The sequence below is a fragment of the Mirounga leonina genome, unplaced genomic scaffold (assembly GCF_011800145.1).
Source record: "Mirounga leonina isolate KUSES-001 unplaced genomic scaffold, KU_Mleo_1.0 Mir_197, whole genome shotgun sequence".
Taxonomy (NCBI): domain Eukaryota; kingdom Metazoa; phylum Chordata; class Mammalia; order Carnivora; family Phocidae; genus Mirounga; species Mirounga leonina.
This window is the reverse complement of record NW_023270494.1, coordinates 217,436-237,268: the sequence shown is the minus strand read 5'-3', so window position 1 is coordinate 237,268 and position 19,833 is coordinate 217,436. Positions and strand designations below refer to the sequence as shown.

The following is a 19,833-nucleotide window of genomic DNA, read 5'->3' as shown; positions in this document are numbered from 1 at the left end:
ACCCTGGACCTCGGCAGCCCCACGCCCTCGACCCTGGGCCTGGACCCCTCATGCTCGACCTTGGCACCTTGCTGGCCCCCAAACCGTGTCTGGAGCCTTGGGGCCTACGTACTCGAGGACAGAGTGCGTGGCAGCGTTTGGGTGGTAGCGGTAGAGGAGGAGGCTCTGGTCCACGCGGACGACCCCACCGCCCTTTCTGAGGTGGTTGTAGAAGAACAGCAGGTCCTCGGGCACACCCTGCAGGGCACAAAAGAAAGTCAACCATTGCTGGTGTTTCTGCCCACGACAGAAGACACACCTGTGTCCAATGCTTCCCGCATTGTGTACATTAATTCAGGTAACTGGAGTTGGGGCGTCACGCCCGGCCTCACGTGCGAGGTTCCAGCGAGCGACTCACGCACCGAGCCACCGAGCATGCAGACAAGGAGGTCATCTCAAGATAAGGAGGTGCTGATGGTGAAAAGCAGGGGCTGACTGGGCAGACCAAAGCCACCAGCATCACCCTCGCGTAAGCCTCCAGCCTGAGAAACGGCCCTCCCCGCTGACAGGGCCTCCACTCTGCAGGGACCCGAGAGCTTTCTCCTGGGTTCCCCTGGCTTGTGAGTACTCAGCCCCCACCCTCCTGCTAGCCAGTCGGGGGGCCAAGCTCAGCCTTGACAACGGAAGCTGGAAGCCAGACACCAGGTCTGCTCCCTTGACTTTCCTGAATTCAGAGGGAAAATCAGGTGAGCGGAGGGGTCTGGATCTTGCTCACCTTCCTGGCTGTCAACAGCACGGGACTACAGGTGAACCAATGAGCAGAGCCCAGCGATGCTGGGGCCTGGGCACCCATGTCACCAGGAGGCGTGGCCCCAGGCAAAGGCCGGTTTCCTGACTGCTGCCTGTCCCACCTCGGGGCCAGCTCGCAAGCGCCGTGTTTGGTTTCGTTTAGTTTAGCGCCAGTCCCACAGCTGAGCCGACTGCGTCCAATAAGGCCCATGGCACTGAACTTTGGCCTCTCCAGGGCCTCCGGGCTGCTGCCTGGTTTGCCTGTCTCCTCAAGAGGAAGGTTGCACAGCTGGCCCAGCAGAGCCTGGCGGCCAGGCGCCCTCGGGAGATGGAGCCCCCGGGGCAGATGCCACCTTACCAGCTGCACCGGGCAAGCCCGTCCCCAGACTGGCCGCCTGCACCAGGTCTCAGCAGGGTCGGCAGTACACCAGAATACCTCGTCTGCTGGCTGAACAGGAGGGCGGCTGCTTCACACTGCTGGAAAGGTGAGCCACACCTGGAAGTCAGCTGGACTGGGTGCACTTCCTGACTGGGCTCCTGCTCCCAAAGCCGGCCCCGAAGTGCTAGTTAGTGCCCACGTCTGTCCATCTGGCTCTGTAAAGCCACCACTGACCTGGGAGTCCTGGCCAAGGAATCTCAGACACACTTGGTTTTATCGAGGGCAACCCCGAGCCGGCGTCCGAAAGACCCCACGTGCGCCCAGCAGTGACAAAGCAGGCTCAAGGGAGCCACGGGGGCAGACCCTGCAACGCTCCACAGCGGTCTGGCTAATGGTGGGGAAAGTCAGCAACACTGTCGTTCCCGACATGGGGGCGGACAGACTTGAAGGACTAATTTCTACAGAGACTGATAATATGAAAGATGTATAGTAAAATGTAAAAAATCAAGTTTCACAACTGTTTCCAGCTCTGCTGAAAGTCTGTCCACAGTAAAATAAACACAAAGGAGCCACGCCTGAAGCTCAGATCCGCTGTGTGGTGACGGGGTCACAGGTGATTTGTATTTTTTTTCTAATTCTCTGCATTTTCAAAGGCACCTTTATTTTTACAAAAGACTTATTTATTTGAGAGAGAGAGTGCATGGCGGGGAGCAGCAGAGGGAGATGGAGAGGGAGAAGCAGGCTTCCTGCCGGGCAGGGAGCCCAACTTGGGGCTCGATCCCAGGACCCTGGGATCAAGACCTGAGCCGAAGGCAGACACTTAACTGACTGAGCCACCCAGGTGCCCCAGAAGTACCTTTAAAGAGCAAATTTTAACTCTGCACACTTTACAGCTTTAGGAAAAAGGTGCCCTTTCTTCTGATGACCTGGAAGAACTCACCCTCAGGGTTTCTTTATTTCTGGCAAGAAGGAAAGTGAGAATTTAGTTGGAGGCAGCACTGGGGCACCACGGCTCCTGGCGAGGCAGGCGTCTGTTCCACTGGCCCTCCACTCACGGTTCCTCGGTTTTCACTCCTCCCCTCTTGGTGGGCTCCCTGGTGGGCACGTGTTCACCAAGGACACTCAGGCTCCTCTGGCCAGCCAAAAACTCTGGACAGAGGCCGTGATGGCAGGAGTGACGCGGCCTGGGGAGCCAAGGAAGCTGGGGTAGCTGAGCCCATGGCGGGGGGCGGTTCCCGGGTGCACTGAATGGTCTTGTGGGTGGGGATGTAGTGGGCAGGGCAGGCACACCCCTGAGACGTGTGAAAGGGGACTGGGATCTCGTGGGACAGAAGGAAGCACAGAACGGGCCACCGCCTCTCACGCCAGCCCCCACACACCCCAGAAAAGCTGCTGCGCTTCCCTGCAGTGGCAGGAGGGGGCGGACTGCATGAACCCCGAGAATGCAGGGATGCAGAAAGTCTTCATCTGGATGGAGCTGGTGTGAGATGAAAGCAGAAAACCAAACGCTCCCACAACACAGAAGACCCCAACCATGAGACAGACCAACACTGAGCCCTCCCAGCACCTGAGAGCATGAGGGAAGCCCCCAAGTCAGAAGGCCAGGATGCAAAAAGGAGTCCTGGAGGAGGGTGGGGCAGATGGTGCGGGCCCGGCTGGCCGAGGTGTGTGGCTCTCAGGTACACGGCCCTCTGGCAGCACACGGTAGTGAGGTGGTGCCTGTGGACTCGCTAGAATACATCAAACTGCACCTTTTCACAGAGGAAATGGATGGTATATGAATTACATCTCAATAAGCCTCCAAAATAACAGAGGGTGGATTGAATTCAAAAAAGAAACAGAAAGGGAGCGCCTGGGTGGCTCAGTTGGTTTAGCGTCTGACTCCTGATTTCGGCTCAGGTCATGATCTCAGGGTCATGGGATCGAGCCCCGCGTCAGGCTCCCTGCTCAGCGGGGGTCTGCTTGTCCCTCTGCCTCTGCCCCTCCCCACATTCACACGTTCTCTCTCAAATAAATAAAATCTTAAAAAAATAAAAATAGAAAGAGACAAATACAGAAATAACCACTAGAACAAAATATAAACCTTCAGTACCAAGAGGAATTTAAGTAACCCAAGAGTGGGTGGCGGCTCCTGGCTCCAGTTGGCCGAGTAGCTGTCCCTGCAGAGGTGACGGCCGTGCCCAGTGTGGAGGCCGTGGGCAGGACAGCCTGAGCCACACCGTGGGGCAGGGACAGAACAGACAAACCGGGGATGGAAGCCACAGCCTCACTGCCCCGAAGCCCACAGGACAGAACTTGGGAGGCGCAGGCAAGTGGAAGTGAGGACATCCCAGAACACAGAAACCAAGATGGGAGGAAACATCCACAAGCAGGTACTTGACAGAGAATACCGACAACCTGACAACCGCAAAACCACCCACTTGAAAGTGGGCAAAAGATTTGGACACTTCACAAAATAAATGGCCAATCGGCACATAAAAATTGTTCAACACCCTTAGTCATCTTGGAAAATGCAAATAAAAGCGGGAAGCCTCAGCCTCTGGCAGGGATTCTGGGGGCTGCACATGGTGGGGGAGGCGGGCGGCCTCTCCTCTCACGTGGCAACCCCAGTCGGGGCTCCTCCCATCAGAAAAGCACATCGGAAAAGTGTCTGCTGCGTGGCCAGCCTCTCTGGGCCTCCAGTCCGGCCCGTGGCTGTGACGAGCCTCTCCAGCCCTTCCCACCCAGGCCAGCCTGCTCTCAGAAGGCATGTTCAGAACCAACAAGAGGCCCTTTTGTTACTTTTCTTTTTGTGGAAGGGCCTGAACTGGTTGCCCAGCGGGGGCGTTCAGATTCCTCAGCCTGGCAGCCGACACTGCTTACCGCGGCTGGATGCCATCCCGGGCCATGACTTTACCGGCCTCCAAATCTCAGACTCCCGTCCCCCTCCTAGACTGCCTCTGCAAGTGCACTTCCACCTTGCACGTTCCCGCTCACAGCCCCTGTTTCCATGCCCCCTTGGGCCCAGCTCACTTGTGGAGTCTTGCTGCCACCCCGGTCTGCACCTTGGTCACCCCCACATCACGTAGCACCTGGACTGTTTCCTGCTGCTTCAGCCACTTGCCCTTCTGTCCACAGAGTAGGAACCACAAGCTCTTGGCCCTGGATAGACCTTGGTTCTTCACTAAGGCCCACGGAGAACTACCTGAGGATCAGTCCCCAAACCCACGTCCAGCTCTCAGGGCTTCTGTGTTCCCCTTGGAGCATACTCCACGAATAACTTCAGCTCTTCTTTCTCCGGGAATGGCATTAAAGAACGATGGAAACATTGATGTTCTTGTTGTCCTGGTGGTGGGCTCTGCTACCTTCTGTGATCTGCCTTTTTATGCCCCAGACCCCCCACTTGCTCCAGCCACAGCCCCATCACAGACCTAGTCCTGGCCCCTGACCCCTGGTCCCTTCTTCCTGATCCCAGATCTCTAGTCCCTGATCCCTAATCTCTGGTCACTGATCCCTGCTCTCTGGTCCCTGGTGCCTGCTCTCTGATTTCTGATACCTAGTGCCTGAAATATGATCGCTGGTCCCCAATCTCTGGTCCCTGATCCATAGTCCCTTAACTATGATCTCTGATCCTTGGTCCCCGATCTCTGGTCTCTGGTCCTTGAACTCTGATCCCTGGTCTCTGATACCTGGTTTCTAGTCTCTAGGTTCCTGATCTCTGACCTCTGGTCCCTGGTCCTTGGTTTCTGATCCCTGATCTCCAGTCCCTGGTCCTTCATCTCTGATATCTGGTGCCTGACCTCTCATCCCTGGTCTCTGATCCCTGATGCATGATCTCTAATCTTTGGTCTCCAATCTCTGGTCCCCGAACTCTGATCTCTGATTCAGATTTCTGATCCCTGGTCTCTGATCCCTGATGCCTGAAATCTGATCTCTGGTCCCTGAACTCTGCTCTGGTCTCTGACCCCTGATATCTGATCCTTGGTGCCTGGTCTCTGATCTCTGGTCCCTGAGCCCCCATACAAAGCCCCCATGGATGGGCTTTCTTTTCCCCCAGGTGCTTCTCCGGGAAGAATTACTTTGAGCTAAAAGGCTTGATGTACTTTGAGTCCTCAGACTGTTCGGGGCTGTGAGTTAAGGATGTGTCAGATCTTTCTATCAGTGTTTCCCAGGGAATGTCTCCTGATGCCCATTTCTGGGCTATTTTCTGCAGAAGAATATGAAAGCAGGTGCTTGGATCCAGCTCCAACGAGAACAGTGGCTTTTTGTGGCACCTGCTAGAAGTGGGGAGTCTTGCTGGGCTTCCCTTCACCAACCCCGTTGGCATACTGTCAGGGAGAACTTGTTAGCTGAGAGGCCCCCCTAAAAAGAAAGCTCGGCCATCTCTCCTGCCTTGGTGCCTGCTGCCCCTGGTGGAGCTGAGGTCCCTGAAACTGGGGGCCCCTGGGCAGGGTCGTGCCACATGAGTACAAGTTCTCTCCCAGTTGTATGAATTTGGGGGAGAAACAGAAACACAGGGATGGTGCCCAACACCCTAAAGTCATGAATCGGCACAGCTCCGTGACAAAGTGACCTGGTCTCCCATCCCGGCAGGGGGCAGAGGGGAAGGTCGGTCAGTGCACAGCAGGGTGATTCACGTGTCTGCGAGGTGTGGCCCAGGCCACGGGCCGGAGAAGCACGGTCGGGTGGTGGCACCTGGCTCCCTGCTCGGGCCAATCCTAGGGACACGAGGTGGTGCTGGTGGCAGCCTGACATGGTGGGGAGACCTGCTTGGGGCAGGCCCCTGGTCTACATTGTGGCGCAGACGCTGCTGGCCGATCCCTCAGGGGCTCTGGCTGGTAAATGTGTGAGAATGGCACTATTCCTGGAGGGTGTGTCTGGTGGCTGTGAGGGACACGGTCCAGCACGTGGGGTGGTGGAGGCTCTCCCTCCAAAATGACAGGCAAGGGCTGGGTGGGATCAGGGTGGGGTTGGCCCTGAGCTGAGGGTCCATGTGGCTGACTCTGACTTTCCTCGACAGGAGGGAGGTAGGCTCAGAGCAGAAGGATAGTGGCCAAGGTCCCAGGGCAGGCGGTGGAGCCTGGGTCTGAGTCGCCACCCCTGCCTCCCAGCCTGGGGTCTCCAGACCCCCAAGAACCCCGTGGCCCCGACCCTCTGCCAGCCTCTGTGTCCAGGCTCCCTCCTGCCCCCAGCCCAGCAGTTGGTGGGGGCGTGGTGTGGGGCCTCATCAAAGGTCCAACAGTGCAGGCCTGATGGGCCCCTCACATACCCGATCCACTCACTCCCACCACGGAGACCGGACCTCACATTCTCAAAACCTAATTTAAGGGAAGTCTGAAGGAAAATAAACAAACTGACCCTAAGATTTCCTTTTCAATTGGGTGTAGGAGCATTAACTGTAAGACTGTTTGTGGGGTGGGGCAGAGAAAGCAGGCTAGAGGCCAGGTCCCCATTTCTGGGGCACACACTAGAGACCAGTGTGGGCTGAGCTCTGCAGGTGGGGCCCCACAGGTAGGAGAGGATTTAGAGGAAGAGCCCATCCCAGTTTGGCCAGAATGCCCAGGGCCACCGGCCCCTCTCCTAAGGTCATCCAGAGGCAGCATGGATGTGGACAATGTCCACATCCTGCACTTTGCCAAAAACAGCTTTTAAACCAGGATGAGGAAGCCTGGGGTCTGGGCCAGGCAGGTGTGAGTCAGGCACAGATGCCCTGGGCGCCTGCAGCCTTCACATGGAAATCCCAAGTGGGTGCCAGGGCTCCAGATGCTCTCTGGACGCTCAGCCCAGCCAGCAGGAGAAGTGCTGGAAAGGCCTTCACAGAAGACGTTTTCTGAATCCCTGGATCCCCAGAGGGAGCACAGCACCCACAAGCAGGTAGGGCTGGGGGATTCACACCCAGGGGATGACAGGGCCTCCCCTGGCCTGAGAGGAGGGAATCCACAAGGGGCCCATACTTACCTGTCCACCCTCGTCAAATGGGCCCACGTGGGAAAACCATGCTCGAGAGCAGAACCAGGTGGGCATGATCACAGTTGGGCCATTGGAGGTAAAAACCTAGAAGCAATTGACACTAACATAATTATCAGGAAAGAACAGCTTGTCACACCTTACAATTTATTTTCCACAAAGTAGAATTCAGAAAGTGACAAACGAATCTGCCCTTCTTTGTAGGAACAGGAGTTCGAGGGACTTTACAGACAGATCCACAGTATCTGGTGCCCAAGGCCAACAGATGGGGGGGGAGAGGGGCCACAAGAATCAGTGGCCCCACCTGGGTCCTGTTCCCGGGTGAACGCTCACTGACTGGGTTCAAGAAGGAGGCCCCCCTGCTTTTGACTGATGGTAAAGTTTCACATGAAAACAAAAAATAAACACACAGCTTTTAATTCTGACATGAAAAAACTGAAACAGCATAAAAAGTTAGCTTAGATGGATGGATTCCTCCAAAGACACAAACCATTGAAACTGAAGAAGAAACAGAAACTATGACTAGATCTATAACAAGGGATTGAGAGAGCAGTTTAAAAAAACCTATAACTTCCCACCAAGAAACGCCCAGGTCCAGAGGGCTTCATGAGTGAATTCTATCCAATGTTTAACGAATTCTTATCAATCCTTCACAAAGTCTTCCAAAAAAACAGGAGATGGCAGGGACACTTCCTGACTCATTCTGTGAGATCAGCACTACCCTGATACCGAAGCCAGTTGAAAATATCACAAAACTATACACCAAGATCCCTTATGAATACAGTTGCAAAAATCTTCCACAAAGAACTAGTAAACTGAGTCCATCATTATATAAAAAGGATTCTACACCATGACCAAGTGGAATTTATCCCAGGATTGCAAGGTTGGTTCAAAGTATGAAAACACAGGTCATGTGATAGACCATATTCATAGAACAAAGGATGACACCACACAGTCATCTCAATAGATGCACAAAAAGCATTTGACAAAATCCAACACCTTTTCATGACAAAACCAGTCAGCCTAGGAATTTGCAAAACTCCACAGCTGATATCATACTTAAAATGGTGTGACACTAAATGCTTTTCTTCTAAAATGAGGAATAAGACATGAATATATGTTCTGACCACTTCTATTCAACATTGTGCTGGAAGTTCTACTCAGAACAAGTAGGAAATAAGAAAAATAAGACATTTTAAAATACTTGGGAAATGAAGAAGTAAAATGGTCTCAATTTGCAGATGACACAATCCTGTAAGTAGAAAACCCAAAGGAGTACAAACACACACACAGCCTTGCACTAATGAATGAGTTCAGCAAAGTTCTGGGATACAAGATTCACATACAAAACTCAATTGTATTTCTATATATTCGTAATGAACAATCCAAAAATAAGTCAAGAAAACACTTTGATTTACAACAGCGTGAAAAAGATACCCAGGAATAAATGTAACAAGAGTGCAAAACTTTACACTGAAAATCGAAAAACATCTTTGAAACAAATTAAAGACCTAAACAAATGGAAGGACATCCCATTTTCATGGCCTGAAAGATTAAATATTAAGATGTCAGTACTTCCCAATTAACCTACAAAGTCAACAACTTGATGAGAAGTCTTTCAACGAACAGTCCAGAACAACTGGACATCCACATGCAACAGCATAAAGTTGTACCCCTACCTCACACGATATACAAAATTAATGCAACGTGGATCACAGACCTAAACACAAGGCCTCAACCCGTAAAACGTGTAGAAGGAAACACGAGTGTGAGTCTCCACGACCTTGGATCCGGCAGTTTCCTAGGACACCCAACGCACAGGCAACCAAGGGACAACAGACAAACTGCACCACTTCGCGAACCTGCGGAAAACAAGGCCTTGCACGTCTTCGGGCTGAACTCCGCGGCTCGATAACGACGTCGGCGAAAGCCACGACGCAACGGGGCGCCGGGTGGCCCGGGCCTGACCTCAGGGCCTGACATCGCGCCCCGCCCCCGCCGTGGGCCCGTTTGGGACTCTCCCTCCCCCTAGAAGACGAAACGAACAGCACCGGGAGTCCAACACACGTCAAAACCAGAACGCGAAGCAGGAGCGAAAACCGAAGGGTCCTTTAGCGAGCAGATCGCGTCCACTTAACAGTAACGCTGCGCGCTGTCCCACCAGCAGAGAAGCGTGCTCTGTATCAGCAGAGAATCCCAAGGCAGGACACGCAGGTCCCGGCGCCACCACGGGCAGGCCCGAGGGTAAGCGGAGGCGGCTCTTTTTATAGGGGGTGCGGGGGTTGGACTGTTGTAAACAGAGAGCCCATTGGAGTAAGCTGGGAGCTGGAAGTGTGGTGGCTTCTCATTGGCCGGGCCGTGGCCGCCTCCCATTGGCTGGGCTGTGGCCGTCTCTATTGGCTGGGCTGTGACCCTCTCGCATTAGCTAGGCTGTCTGCCATTGGCTGGGCTGTTGCCGGGGCAGCAGGAAACCCTCCGCCCGGAGCGGGGTGGGTAAAGCGGTACCCACCTGCGAGGTGCCTCTCTTCCTGGTGGGTCTGTAATTGATAACCAGTGCTGGGCACAGAGCTCCCCCTGCCGGCCGCTACCCCAGCCTAAGTGAGGTTTCCTCGCTTCAGTTAGAACATTTGGAGTGATTCCACACAACAGGTAACTGTATGGAGGAAATTTACCAGCTGCCAATGACTGCTGAGATCATACAGGATTTATTTTCTGTATTTTCTGGATTTCTTAAACATCAACAAAAAGGCAAGATTATAGTCGGAGAAAAAGGTAGCTCCACCTTGAGAAAACATTTTTAGGAAAAAAATTTGAGAACAATATATGTAACTATACATTTAGTTTTATAATCAATGTAATTTCTTTGGTTTATAGAGAAGACACTCAAAGTTTTATGAATGGAATCATTAATTTTGTTTTCTGAAAATGTTTTCTGTGTACAAGACTGATACACGTTCATTGATACAAAATATAGAACATGATGCAGAAAAAACTAAAACCATCCCTAATTGTACCACCCAGATAAATCAACTATTACATTTATGGTGTGTTCCCTTTCAGGCTTTTTACCTTGCGGAAAACATTGCAGAATGTGTACCAGGGTGTCTGCACACAAACCATGAGCCTCTCTGCCACCCACAGTCCTCACACTTCTGTTAGGGTTTCCTTGGGGGCAGCATCTCCGTGCTGGGCACGCACAGGTACAGGATGTCCTCCCCGGATCTCTCCTCCCACAGTCTTCCCTGACCTCCAGTTGCTCCTTCTTCAGGGACTTCTTTTATCTTGAGCATCTCAAGTCACACCCTAGAATGCTCCTGCCCCTGCTTCAGGACGACAGGACTTCGAAGGTCCTATGTGTGCAGTGAGGGCACCTCCCAAGCGGGTCGCCCTACCTGGGACAGGCCCTGGTCCCGTCTGTGGGAGCCAGGGGTTTCTGTCTGAGCTGCAGTGGGCTGTGCTGGCACCTCCTTGGGGCCCAGAGGGTGGAGAGGGAGCCCCGTCTCCCTAATGAAAACAAATGGTGATAGATGTTACATGTCAACAAGCCTGGCTGGTGGAGAGCTGGGCCCAGGGGCTCTACACCCAGGCATTTCCTTTCTCGGTTTATTCCTTCTAAACGATAAAATCTGGACTCAGCCAGTGGCAGGTCATGAGCAGGGCATGAGCATGTGGTGTCCATGAGAACATGCCAGATACTCAGTTCCAAGCTGGATCCAGAATCTCAGACACTTTCTCCCGAATTGCGGGGCTATGGGTGCATCACAGGACCCGGCGCCTGGAAGCTGGCGGACGTAAGGCTGCAGGCTCAGAGCAAAGTGGGAATGAGCCCCTCATCCCGACGTGCCTGGGAAGCATTTCTTCGAGTTCTGAGAGCACAGCTAGAGTGCACAACACAGGTGTGAACTGCGTGGGTCTACTTACACGTGGGTTTTTAAAAAAAATACAAGACAGTGCCATAAATGTATTTTCCTTAAGATCTTCTTAGTAACACTTTTTCTCTGGCTTCTTTTATTGGAGGAATACAGTATGTAATATATGTGTTAATTGACGTCATGAAGGCTTCTGGTCAACAGTAGGCTATTGGCAGTTAAGTTTTTGGGGAGTCAAATGTCATCCATGGATTTTTCTGCAGAGGGTCGGCACCCTGAAGCCCCATGTTGTCCAAGTGTCCACTGTATCTGGATGTGGTTTCGGTAGTCCAGTGACTCACTGCCACTGAGGACAGGCCCTCTCTCCAACGCTTCTGCTTCGGTACCATTTCCCTGGCAGCTGCCTCAGCTGTGAGCTCGCTTACGCGATGACTGTTGAGGACAGGGTCACCTGTGTTTGCCTTGAGCCTCCATGGTTCTGAGACCCCTCACTTCAGCCCACTCCACCATGGGGGGCTGTTAGCAATTCTCAGGAACTACAGTCCATCACGTAGGTCACTGGGCTTCCTCTTTGTGGGAAACATCAGTGGCTGCCTGCCTGTCTGGCAGGTTCATAATTTGCATTTTCCTGGGGACGAGGGGCGTGCAGAGTGCTAGTCCAGTGAAGCACACATCCAGACATCTATCACCATTTTACACAAAACGAGCCAGGTTGGGGTGGTTACACAAATCTGTGCACGTGCGGTAAGACTCAGAACTGTATACCGAAAAGGGAAAAACAGTCAATTTTATGGTATGTTAATTTCTGGACAACTAAATGTTCTTACTTTGAAATGTTTTTTCCAGGCTTAATGAAGCCTGGGAGAGGGCATCTGTTTACAAAACAAACCCAGAGGCACACACAGTGGACTAGCTGCAGTCCCTGCACACCCCCGCCATTCGGCCCAACATGAAGACCCAACAGGCGAGATGGGCCAGTGCAGAGGGACCCGCCTGCAGCTCTCGGTGCCTCGAGGCTCAAGCTCCCCGCCGCTGTGCCCCCTGCTCACGTCTCTCTGTGGGGACGATGCTGGCCACAGGTGACGGGAGAAACCCACTTGTGGAATTTTCTCTTGGGCAACTTGTGAAGAAGCGAGGCCAGAGCGGGGACGAGGATGTGCACATGGGCACTGTTCCAGGCACTGCTGACCCGCCATGCAGCCCGCGGGAGAGCAGAGGTCAGGGGGCAGGCAGGCCGGCAGGACAGAGCTTGAGGCAACAGCCTTTTAGAGTTCACCCGTCTTCAGTTCCCTTTACAGTGTGAACGAATCCCATGTTTTAATTTGATGTTGTGTGGACTGCATAGGGAACTGTGGGAGCCAAGGAAGGCCAGTGACCACTCCCTCGGCACCGGTGTCCCCTCCTTGTCCCCCAGGACCCAGCGGGTGTGAGCAAGAAGCTAGCAGAGGCCGTCGGCTGGGTCTCCCTTTGGTGCCCGGTCTGCAGCACAGGGAGGAGGTGACCTAGGCTTCGTGAGCGTTTCCTGCCTCTAAAGTTTCCCAAGACTCATTACAGGAAGCCTTGACCAAAATGGGTCTTGGAAGAAAACCAGCCTTGCCTCCACGGATGGCCAGTCTGGGCTGTTCCCAGCACTCGTGGCGTGCCTGAGTGGCCAGGGCAGACCGCCCAGCCCCACCCCTGATTCAGCCACGCCAGGCCCCGCATCGGCCGGTCAGCAGGACTCGGGGGCTGGTTCCGCCAGGCTAGCCCAGTGAGGGGCAGAGGGGCCTCCCAGCTTCTCTGGGGTCAGTGCTGCTGGCCACATCTGGACACCAGGAAGCAGGGCTCTTTCCCTCGACATTCTGGGGGTGGGAGGGACTTGGGAAGATGACGGATGGGACCAGCCCCCCCTTAGCCATCACGACTCCTGCACTGACAGTCCGGGTCAGACCAAGGCAGGGAAGGGGGAGAAGGATGGCAGCACTCAGGAAGGGAGCCCCAAACACCCCTGCCTCTCCCAGCCCCAGGCATAGCAGGCAGGGCCTTCCACCCCGATAATCTCTGCACCGCACGCATGCGCACACCCCGATTCTCACTAGCCCCGGGCAGGCAGCCTCAAGGGCAGGCCCAGCAAGGAACCACCTCAGTCACCAGAAGACTGGCCTCCCGTGCAGACCCTCGGCAGGCAGGGCCCCTGCGAGAAGCCAGGCCAGGTCTGAGGAGCCCCGGGGGCTGGGGTCCCCACACTGGGACCTGGTCAGTCTCCTGCCTGCACACCCAGGACCCCCGCCACCTCCAAGCCCAGGGGTCACAGGAGGGCCCAAGGTGCTACCCAGACCAGATCCCCTTATCGACCGACCAGGATGTGCACCACTGACGTCCACTGATTTTAATGACCAACATACGCTTGGCTCCCAGGCTTTGAGACTCAGCATTTTGTGTGGCTGACACACATGGGCCCCGCTCACCGGCACCATCTCTGTGGGCACGGGCTGCTGTGCCCCCCAGACGGGGCCAGGGCAGCAGACGTGCTCAGGGAGCCTCCTGCTTGCAGGGAGCTGCCTTCTTCCGCGAGCTCTGGGGTCTCATCTGACAAGGGCACTCACTGCTCCCATCACAGGGGCCTCACCCCCATGACCTCCCAAAGGCCCCCCAACTCCATCACGCTGAATCTGGGGACACAGACAAGACACCATAAGAGGTACACACTTCATCTCCAGTGTGGGGGTGCTCACAGCTCTGCTCCAGGGGCCACCCCAGACCTCTAACTGCCCCCAAGCTCCAGACAGTGCATCGGGCTGCCCCCTGACGTCTCCCCGTGGTTAGGGGACTTTTTAGTTTTACTGAGGTACGCCATGCGACAAGCTGTACATGTTTATACAGTTCGATGAACTCCACCCACGTGCGCACCCCAGCCACACGCCACACTCAAGGTTCCGAGCTAGCCGCACCTGCCATGTTCCTCGTGCCCTGGCCACCTCCCGCCTCCATCCCAGGCAACTGTCACAAATGCTGCCCTGCATTTCCTAGAATTCTACGCAAACACGGCCACACAGGACTGCTCCTCCTCTCCGGTTTCCTGCGCTCAGTAAAACCACACTTGCTCTCCCACGCGCCTGCTGACGGGCCTGCAGAGCCCAGAGCGCGTGGTCTCCGTGCGGACGGCACTTTCACTTCTCTGGGGTGAGCAGCCCTGGGCGGGGGTGGTAGGGGCAGGCACACAGGAGCGTCTACAAAGCACGTCCACGTGGTTCTTTCCACGCCCCGGCCGGCCACGTCCCCACAAACACTGGGTACCATGGCCCTTTTCATTGCAGACGTGCTAACAGGCATGGTGTCACGGTGCACTTCACACTGTCTAACGACTAACGAGGCTGCACTAATTTGCCATCCAGACATCTGACCTGACGAAGCACCTGTTCCAGTCACCGGTCCCCCTTGTACTGGGATGTTTGTTTTCTTAGATTCCGGAAAGCTCCACGGAGCTCTCCCAGTCCGGGCACCAGGCAATTATTGGATGTGATCTGCAAACACACCTCCCGGTCTCCTGGCTCGTCTTTCACGGATGTCCGCGAGGGTGATGAAGCCCAACTGCCCCACTGTTCTCAGGGACTGTGATTCTGGTGTCTTACCCCACGGCTTCCTGCCTAACCCAAGGTCACAAAGACTTTTTTTCTGTCTTCTTCCATAAGTTTTATAGTTTAAGTTTCACATTTAGTTCTAGGATCCATTTTGAATTAGCTTTTTATTAGTGGTGCGAGGTTTTTCAGGTTCAGTTTTACTGCACGTGGACATGCAGACGTCCCAGCACCGTTGTCTCCTCTGAGCACGTCCATGAAAGATCAGTGGTCTGTGCGTCTGTCCTTGTGCCGAACCTCATGGCCTTGGAGTCAGGTAGTGCTGGCCTCTAACTCTGCTCTTGTCCAGATACATTTTGGCTGTTCTAAACCTCTACATTTCCAACAAATTTTGGAATGAGTTGGTCAGTTACTACAAAGCCTGCTGTGATTCTGACTGGGGTTGTGTTGACGTTCGGGTGGGTCGGTCTGGGGAGGACTTCCATCTTCACAACACCTGCGCGCCCTGCATGCCTCCGGCTGGCCCCTTTCCACCTCTTCCTAGTGTGGCCCGGGCCCCCTGTCTCTGCCTCCCCGTTCGGGCCTGCCTGCACCATCCAGGATAGTCCTCTGTCACAAGACCCTCAGTCCCAGCTGCAAAGACCCCTTTTCCACATGAGGTAACATTTCCAGGGGGATGTCTGGAAATGTTCAGGCATGCTTGGTAGTCCTACACCTGGGGTGGGTGCTACTGGCGTTGAGTGACGTGGATCCCGGGGCACGGAAATTTGACTGTAACAAGACACAGGACAGCCTCACGACTGCTAAAATCAAAGACTGACACCACTGAATGAAATCCAGACCGGGGAAGGGACAGTTAACACACAGCCACCTTGCAAAGAGCGGAGTAGCTGCTTAGACCTCCCACACAGCCAGCCACCCCACCCGGGTGTCCCGGGAAAATAAAAACCTATGTCCACGCAAAACCTGTCTGTGAACATTCAGAGCAGCTTTATGCACAACAGACAGAACTGGAAGCAACCCCAGTGTTATTTGACATGGGTGACAGACGCCGTAGAACAGAGCGCAGGGGCCTCTCCCCAGCAGCTCAGGTGCAGCCACAACGTGGAGACTGGCGGCTCTCACGGACTGAAGGAAGGCAGCCTCCGTCTACACAAAATCCTAAAGACAGGAACTCTAATATCTAGAGACAGAAATCGGATCAGTGGGGCCTGCGGCTGGACCAACATCCCGAGGTGGTTTGTCAGGGACTACGTGCCTTGCTTTCTGCACATCAGGGTTTCGGTGTTTTGGGAGGGGCTTTGAGGGCCCTGGAATCCAGGGGCTCCCCAACCCCAGACACCACAGAAGGGCCTCTGAACACCAGCATTTTCTAGCAAACCCAAAACATCAGTCCCCACAAATGTGCTCCATTACTTCCTTGACTGTCAGAAAAAAACAGTTTCATAATGCTATTTGGGAACTTTTACAAAGCAAAACCTGAGCTTCCTGTTTTCAACTCCTACTTAGCAAAAATCCAGAGGCATTTTCTGGTAGGTTAACTGCAGCTGAATACCTGAGGCCCAGGCCCCAAGCATGCGGGCTGTGGGTTTGTGAGCTGCGCCTGGTGGACATGCGGTGAGTGTAACATACACGCTGGATTCTGAAGACTTGGTATGAAAGAAGAATGTTATCTCGTTGGTATTTTTCTATTGATCACATGTTGAAAGAATTTTGTGTATATTAGATTAAATAAAATTTATTATTATAATTAAATTCATCTACTTCCTCATACCTTTTTAATATAACTACTAAAAAACTTCACACTACATTTTAGCTTACATTTATGGCTCATGTTATACTTCTATTGGCTAGAACTAAGTGTCTGTCTGCAAAGCAATCCAAGCCGTTCTTTAGTGATGCAGACCCATGAAATAAGTAGAAGGAAATGGACAGCAAAGGCTGATTTGGGACATCGGTCACTTCTGGAGAAAGGGAGGGCATTTGGCAGCAAAGAGAGCCCAGGCCCCCAGCAGAATGGGCTGAAGGTCAGCCACAGACATTAATAAGGGAGAAAGAGGATTATTAACACGTTTATGCCAATAAGTTCAATGACTCAGATCAAATGGACAAATCCCTTGAGAGATGCCAATTAAGAGTAGAAATCCAAACATCTCCATATCAATTAAACACTGGAATTCATAATTTAAAATTATCGTTGGTGCATTCTACCAACCATTAAAGAAAGAACGCCAATCTCACATAAACTCCTTCATAAAATAAAGGGGGGAGGAGAATATTTCAACCCATCTTAAAAGGTCAGCATTAACTTGATGCCAAAACCAGACAAAAATACCACAAGTAAGCCACAGAGCAATGTCTCTTGTGGACAGAGACGCACGAGTCCTTCACAGATAATTAACAATCCAATCCAGACACACGCACACTTCTTGACCACGCGGTGTTTATCCTACACATTCAAGTTTGGTTTAATGTTTGAAAATCGGGAAAAAAATCGTATGGTCATTTTAATAGATACAGAAAAAGCATTTGACAAAATCCAACACCCAATCAGGGTACAACCTGTCAGAACACCAAGAACGGAAAGGAATTTATTCAAGCCGCTAAGGGCCAACATCTTGTTTGCGGGTGAAAGCCTGAGAACCAGTCGCTGGTTTGGAATCACGACAGGAGAGCCCATTCTCGTGATGGCTCGGCACCACGCCAATTCTACCCAGGACAACAGACACATAGATGGAAGAGTATTTGCAAAAGCTGGACTCTACACATAAGGTTTAGTGAGGCCCCAGGATTTAAGGCCAACAGGCCAACCCTTACCTCACAGCACACACAAAATTTACCTCAAAGCGGATGATGGATCTAAACGCAAGAGCTAGAATTATAAAGCTTCTAGAAGATATACCTAGGAAAATGCTTGCAAATGGAAGATAGCCAACTTTTATAAAACAGAGCAAAAATTTGCAAAATAAAAAGGAAATATTAATAGATTGCATTTCATCAAAACTGAAAATGTCTCCTCTTTGAACGATGAGACAAGAAAACGAAGGGACCAACCAGGGACCAAGAGGAAACGCTCACAATGTGCCTCTCAGGCACACAGATCTAGTGAGGGACATGTTTCCAGAGTTTGAAAGAACTCTCACGACTCAGTAAAAAGGCAAAAGAGCAATGGTAAGCAAGGGGCTTGCGCAGACGCCCCACAGAGGTGCAGGGGTGGAGGCTCTGACACACTCTGTGGGGGAAACGAAGAGGAACCCGGGACAGCAGGCGCTGGCGCGGATGCGGGTGGGCTCACTGCCCCCCAGGATGGGGCTGAGGCTCTGGGGGTGTGGCAGTCCTTTCTAACGGAACCTTCTGGAGTGTGCTGTCTGAGCTGCTGAGAAGTAACACCCCAGACTCATCGCTCCTCACGGGTCCCGTGGGCCACTAACCCCTGGATGGCGGAGCAGGCCCTGGGCATCCCTCCATCCCTCCATCCACACGGGCCGAGGCCTCCCTGGCTGCACCCACCAGACAGCCTCCAGTGCCTGACACAGCGTTCTCGCGCCTGACCTCCTCCACCTCTCCACATGACCCCCACATGCCCTCTACCTCTCTCTGACCCGTGCTGGCTAGGTCCTGGCCTCCTGCACACGTGTCCCAGAGCACAATTCCAAAGCACAGCCCAGGTGTGAGATGCTTGCGGCCAGCCCACGTGGTGCGCGATCCACCTGCCAGCTTCTGGACTCAGGCTCCCGGGAGGACAGACCGATCTCTAAATCAGGAGGGCTCAGAGGCCACCCCCACCCCATGTGGCCATGCTGGGCCTGCCATGACCACAGCCCGAGGCTCACGGGGACCACCTGGGAAGCCTTCCCATGGAGCAGGGCCACCCACACAGCTGCCGTAGGGGAGGCGGTTCAGGGCGTCCAGCTCTGCCAGCCGTGCCTCAGACGGTTTGGTCCTCCGTGGACCCAACGCCTCAGGCCAGGCCCTTGTGTTTTTTCGCCCTCTGGAAGCAGAGCCAAAAGGGTGAAGGCCAGTGACCACCAGAGGCTGTTTGGGAGGCGCACGGACGGGCAGGTTCAGCAGCCCCACTCGGCTGATTCCCAGAAACGTCTGAGCCAAACCAAACAACCCTACTTTCACTGGAGGACGTGAGTTCAAGACAACGGTGGTTCAGACTTCAGAATGTCTCTGCCAACCTGGCTGGCTGAGCAGCGATCGCACACTTTGGCTGCAGGATGGATGGTGCATGGGCCTGGAGATGGCCTGAGATGCACTGGGGCCCTGAGCCGCGATGGTGTGGTGCCCACGAAGAGACTGGCCCACACCTCACTGCCTCCTGGACTGCGGGGGCAGGGTCCTCATTCCATAGGACGGCTTCTCCTCGAGCTGGAGCACCTTGTTTCTCCGAGCCCTGGACCCTTCGTGTGGGCAAAGCCCCTCTGGGCTCCCAGGCCCGTGAGTCCTTCTCGGTCGCCCCCTCCCGCACAGCCTGCAGAGGAGACGGCCGCAGAGGGCTCATGCGCCACACGCATGCACTGGGGGGCCTGTCCGTGTGTGCAGCAAGCCGAGGTGGCCATGCCAGGCCGGCTCCAGGCCCTGTGTTATGGCAGGGAGTGCATGTCGGAGTGTGTGTGTGTCTGGAGCAGAGGGACAGGGAGTGTGAGTGTGCACTCCCACAGGGGAATGAGACAGCCAATTCAGACATGCACGGGCCGGGTGGGTGTGAGCCTTTCCGGGGGGTTGTGTAAGAGAGAAGGGAGTCCTGGTGAAAATGTCTCTCCAAATGCTGGGATCCCACGCGCTTCAGGGGCTTTCGCCCACCGCAGGTGACCCAGGACCGGCTCTTCCCAGCCGCACATCAGGTCTTTGCCGCAGTCGATGGGGCCGCTCCTGATGCTCACGGCCGGCCGGCTCCTCCCCGCCCCTGCAGCTCCACACTAACTAACGAGGGACAAAGGTGATGGGGGTCGCAGGGGCATCTGGACAACAAGAATATCCTGGAAATTTCTTAATGACAGCCCTTCATTTTTTCACCCAGAAAATGTAAGCGCTCAAGATAACATGAGAGTTACCAGCCTTAGTTCTAAAATCTGCTCTGCACATTAGAGGAATCCTTAGGTGTTTTCTTGCCCCATTCAAGCAAGCTTGACACATTACAACATGAACTAATTTGGTGTGAGGTAAAAACCATTTTCTACTTCGTGCTTACAGCAAACTCCGAGGGTCTGAGCTCAGACACTGCTCTCAGCCCTTCGCGGCCGGCGTGAGTCTGGGTGTGTGGGGGGAACACTCTGCCAGTGGCCCGGCCTTCGCCTCTCGGGGCTGG

The 19,833-nt window shown here is 53.9% G+C and overlaps 1 protein-coding gene across 7 annotated transcripts in view; it reads right to left on the bottom strand.

The window, feature by feature from the left end:
• The window catches only part of B3GNTL1 (UDP-GlcNAc:betaGal beta-1,3-N-acetylglucosaminyltransferase like 1), a 110,519-nt gene that overhangs the window by 17,708 nt on the left and 72,978 nt on the right, over positions 1-19,833 (bottom strand). For all 7 annotated transcript variants that reach the window (XR_004683006.1, XM_035025693.1, XM_035025695.1 and 4 more), the window contains 2 exons: positions 7,085-7,180; positions 113-237 (listed from right to left, as the gene is read on the bottom strand). Coding sequence is in view for 6 of the 7 variants with exons in the window: in XM_035025693.1 (XP_034881584.1) it covers positions 113-237; positions 7,085-7,180 (221 nt within the window). In the remaining variant the exon portion in view is untranslated. The remainder of the gene's footprint in view (positions 1-112; positions 238-7,084; positions 7,181-19,833) is intronic.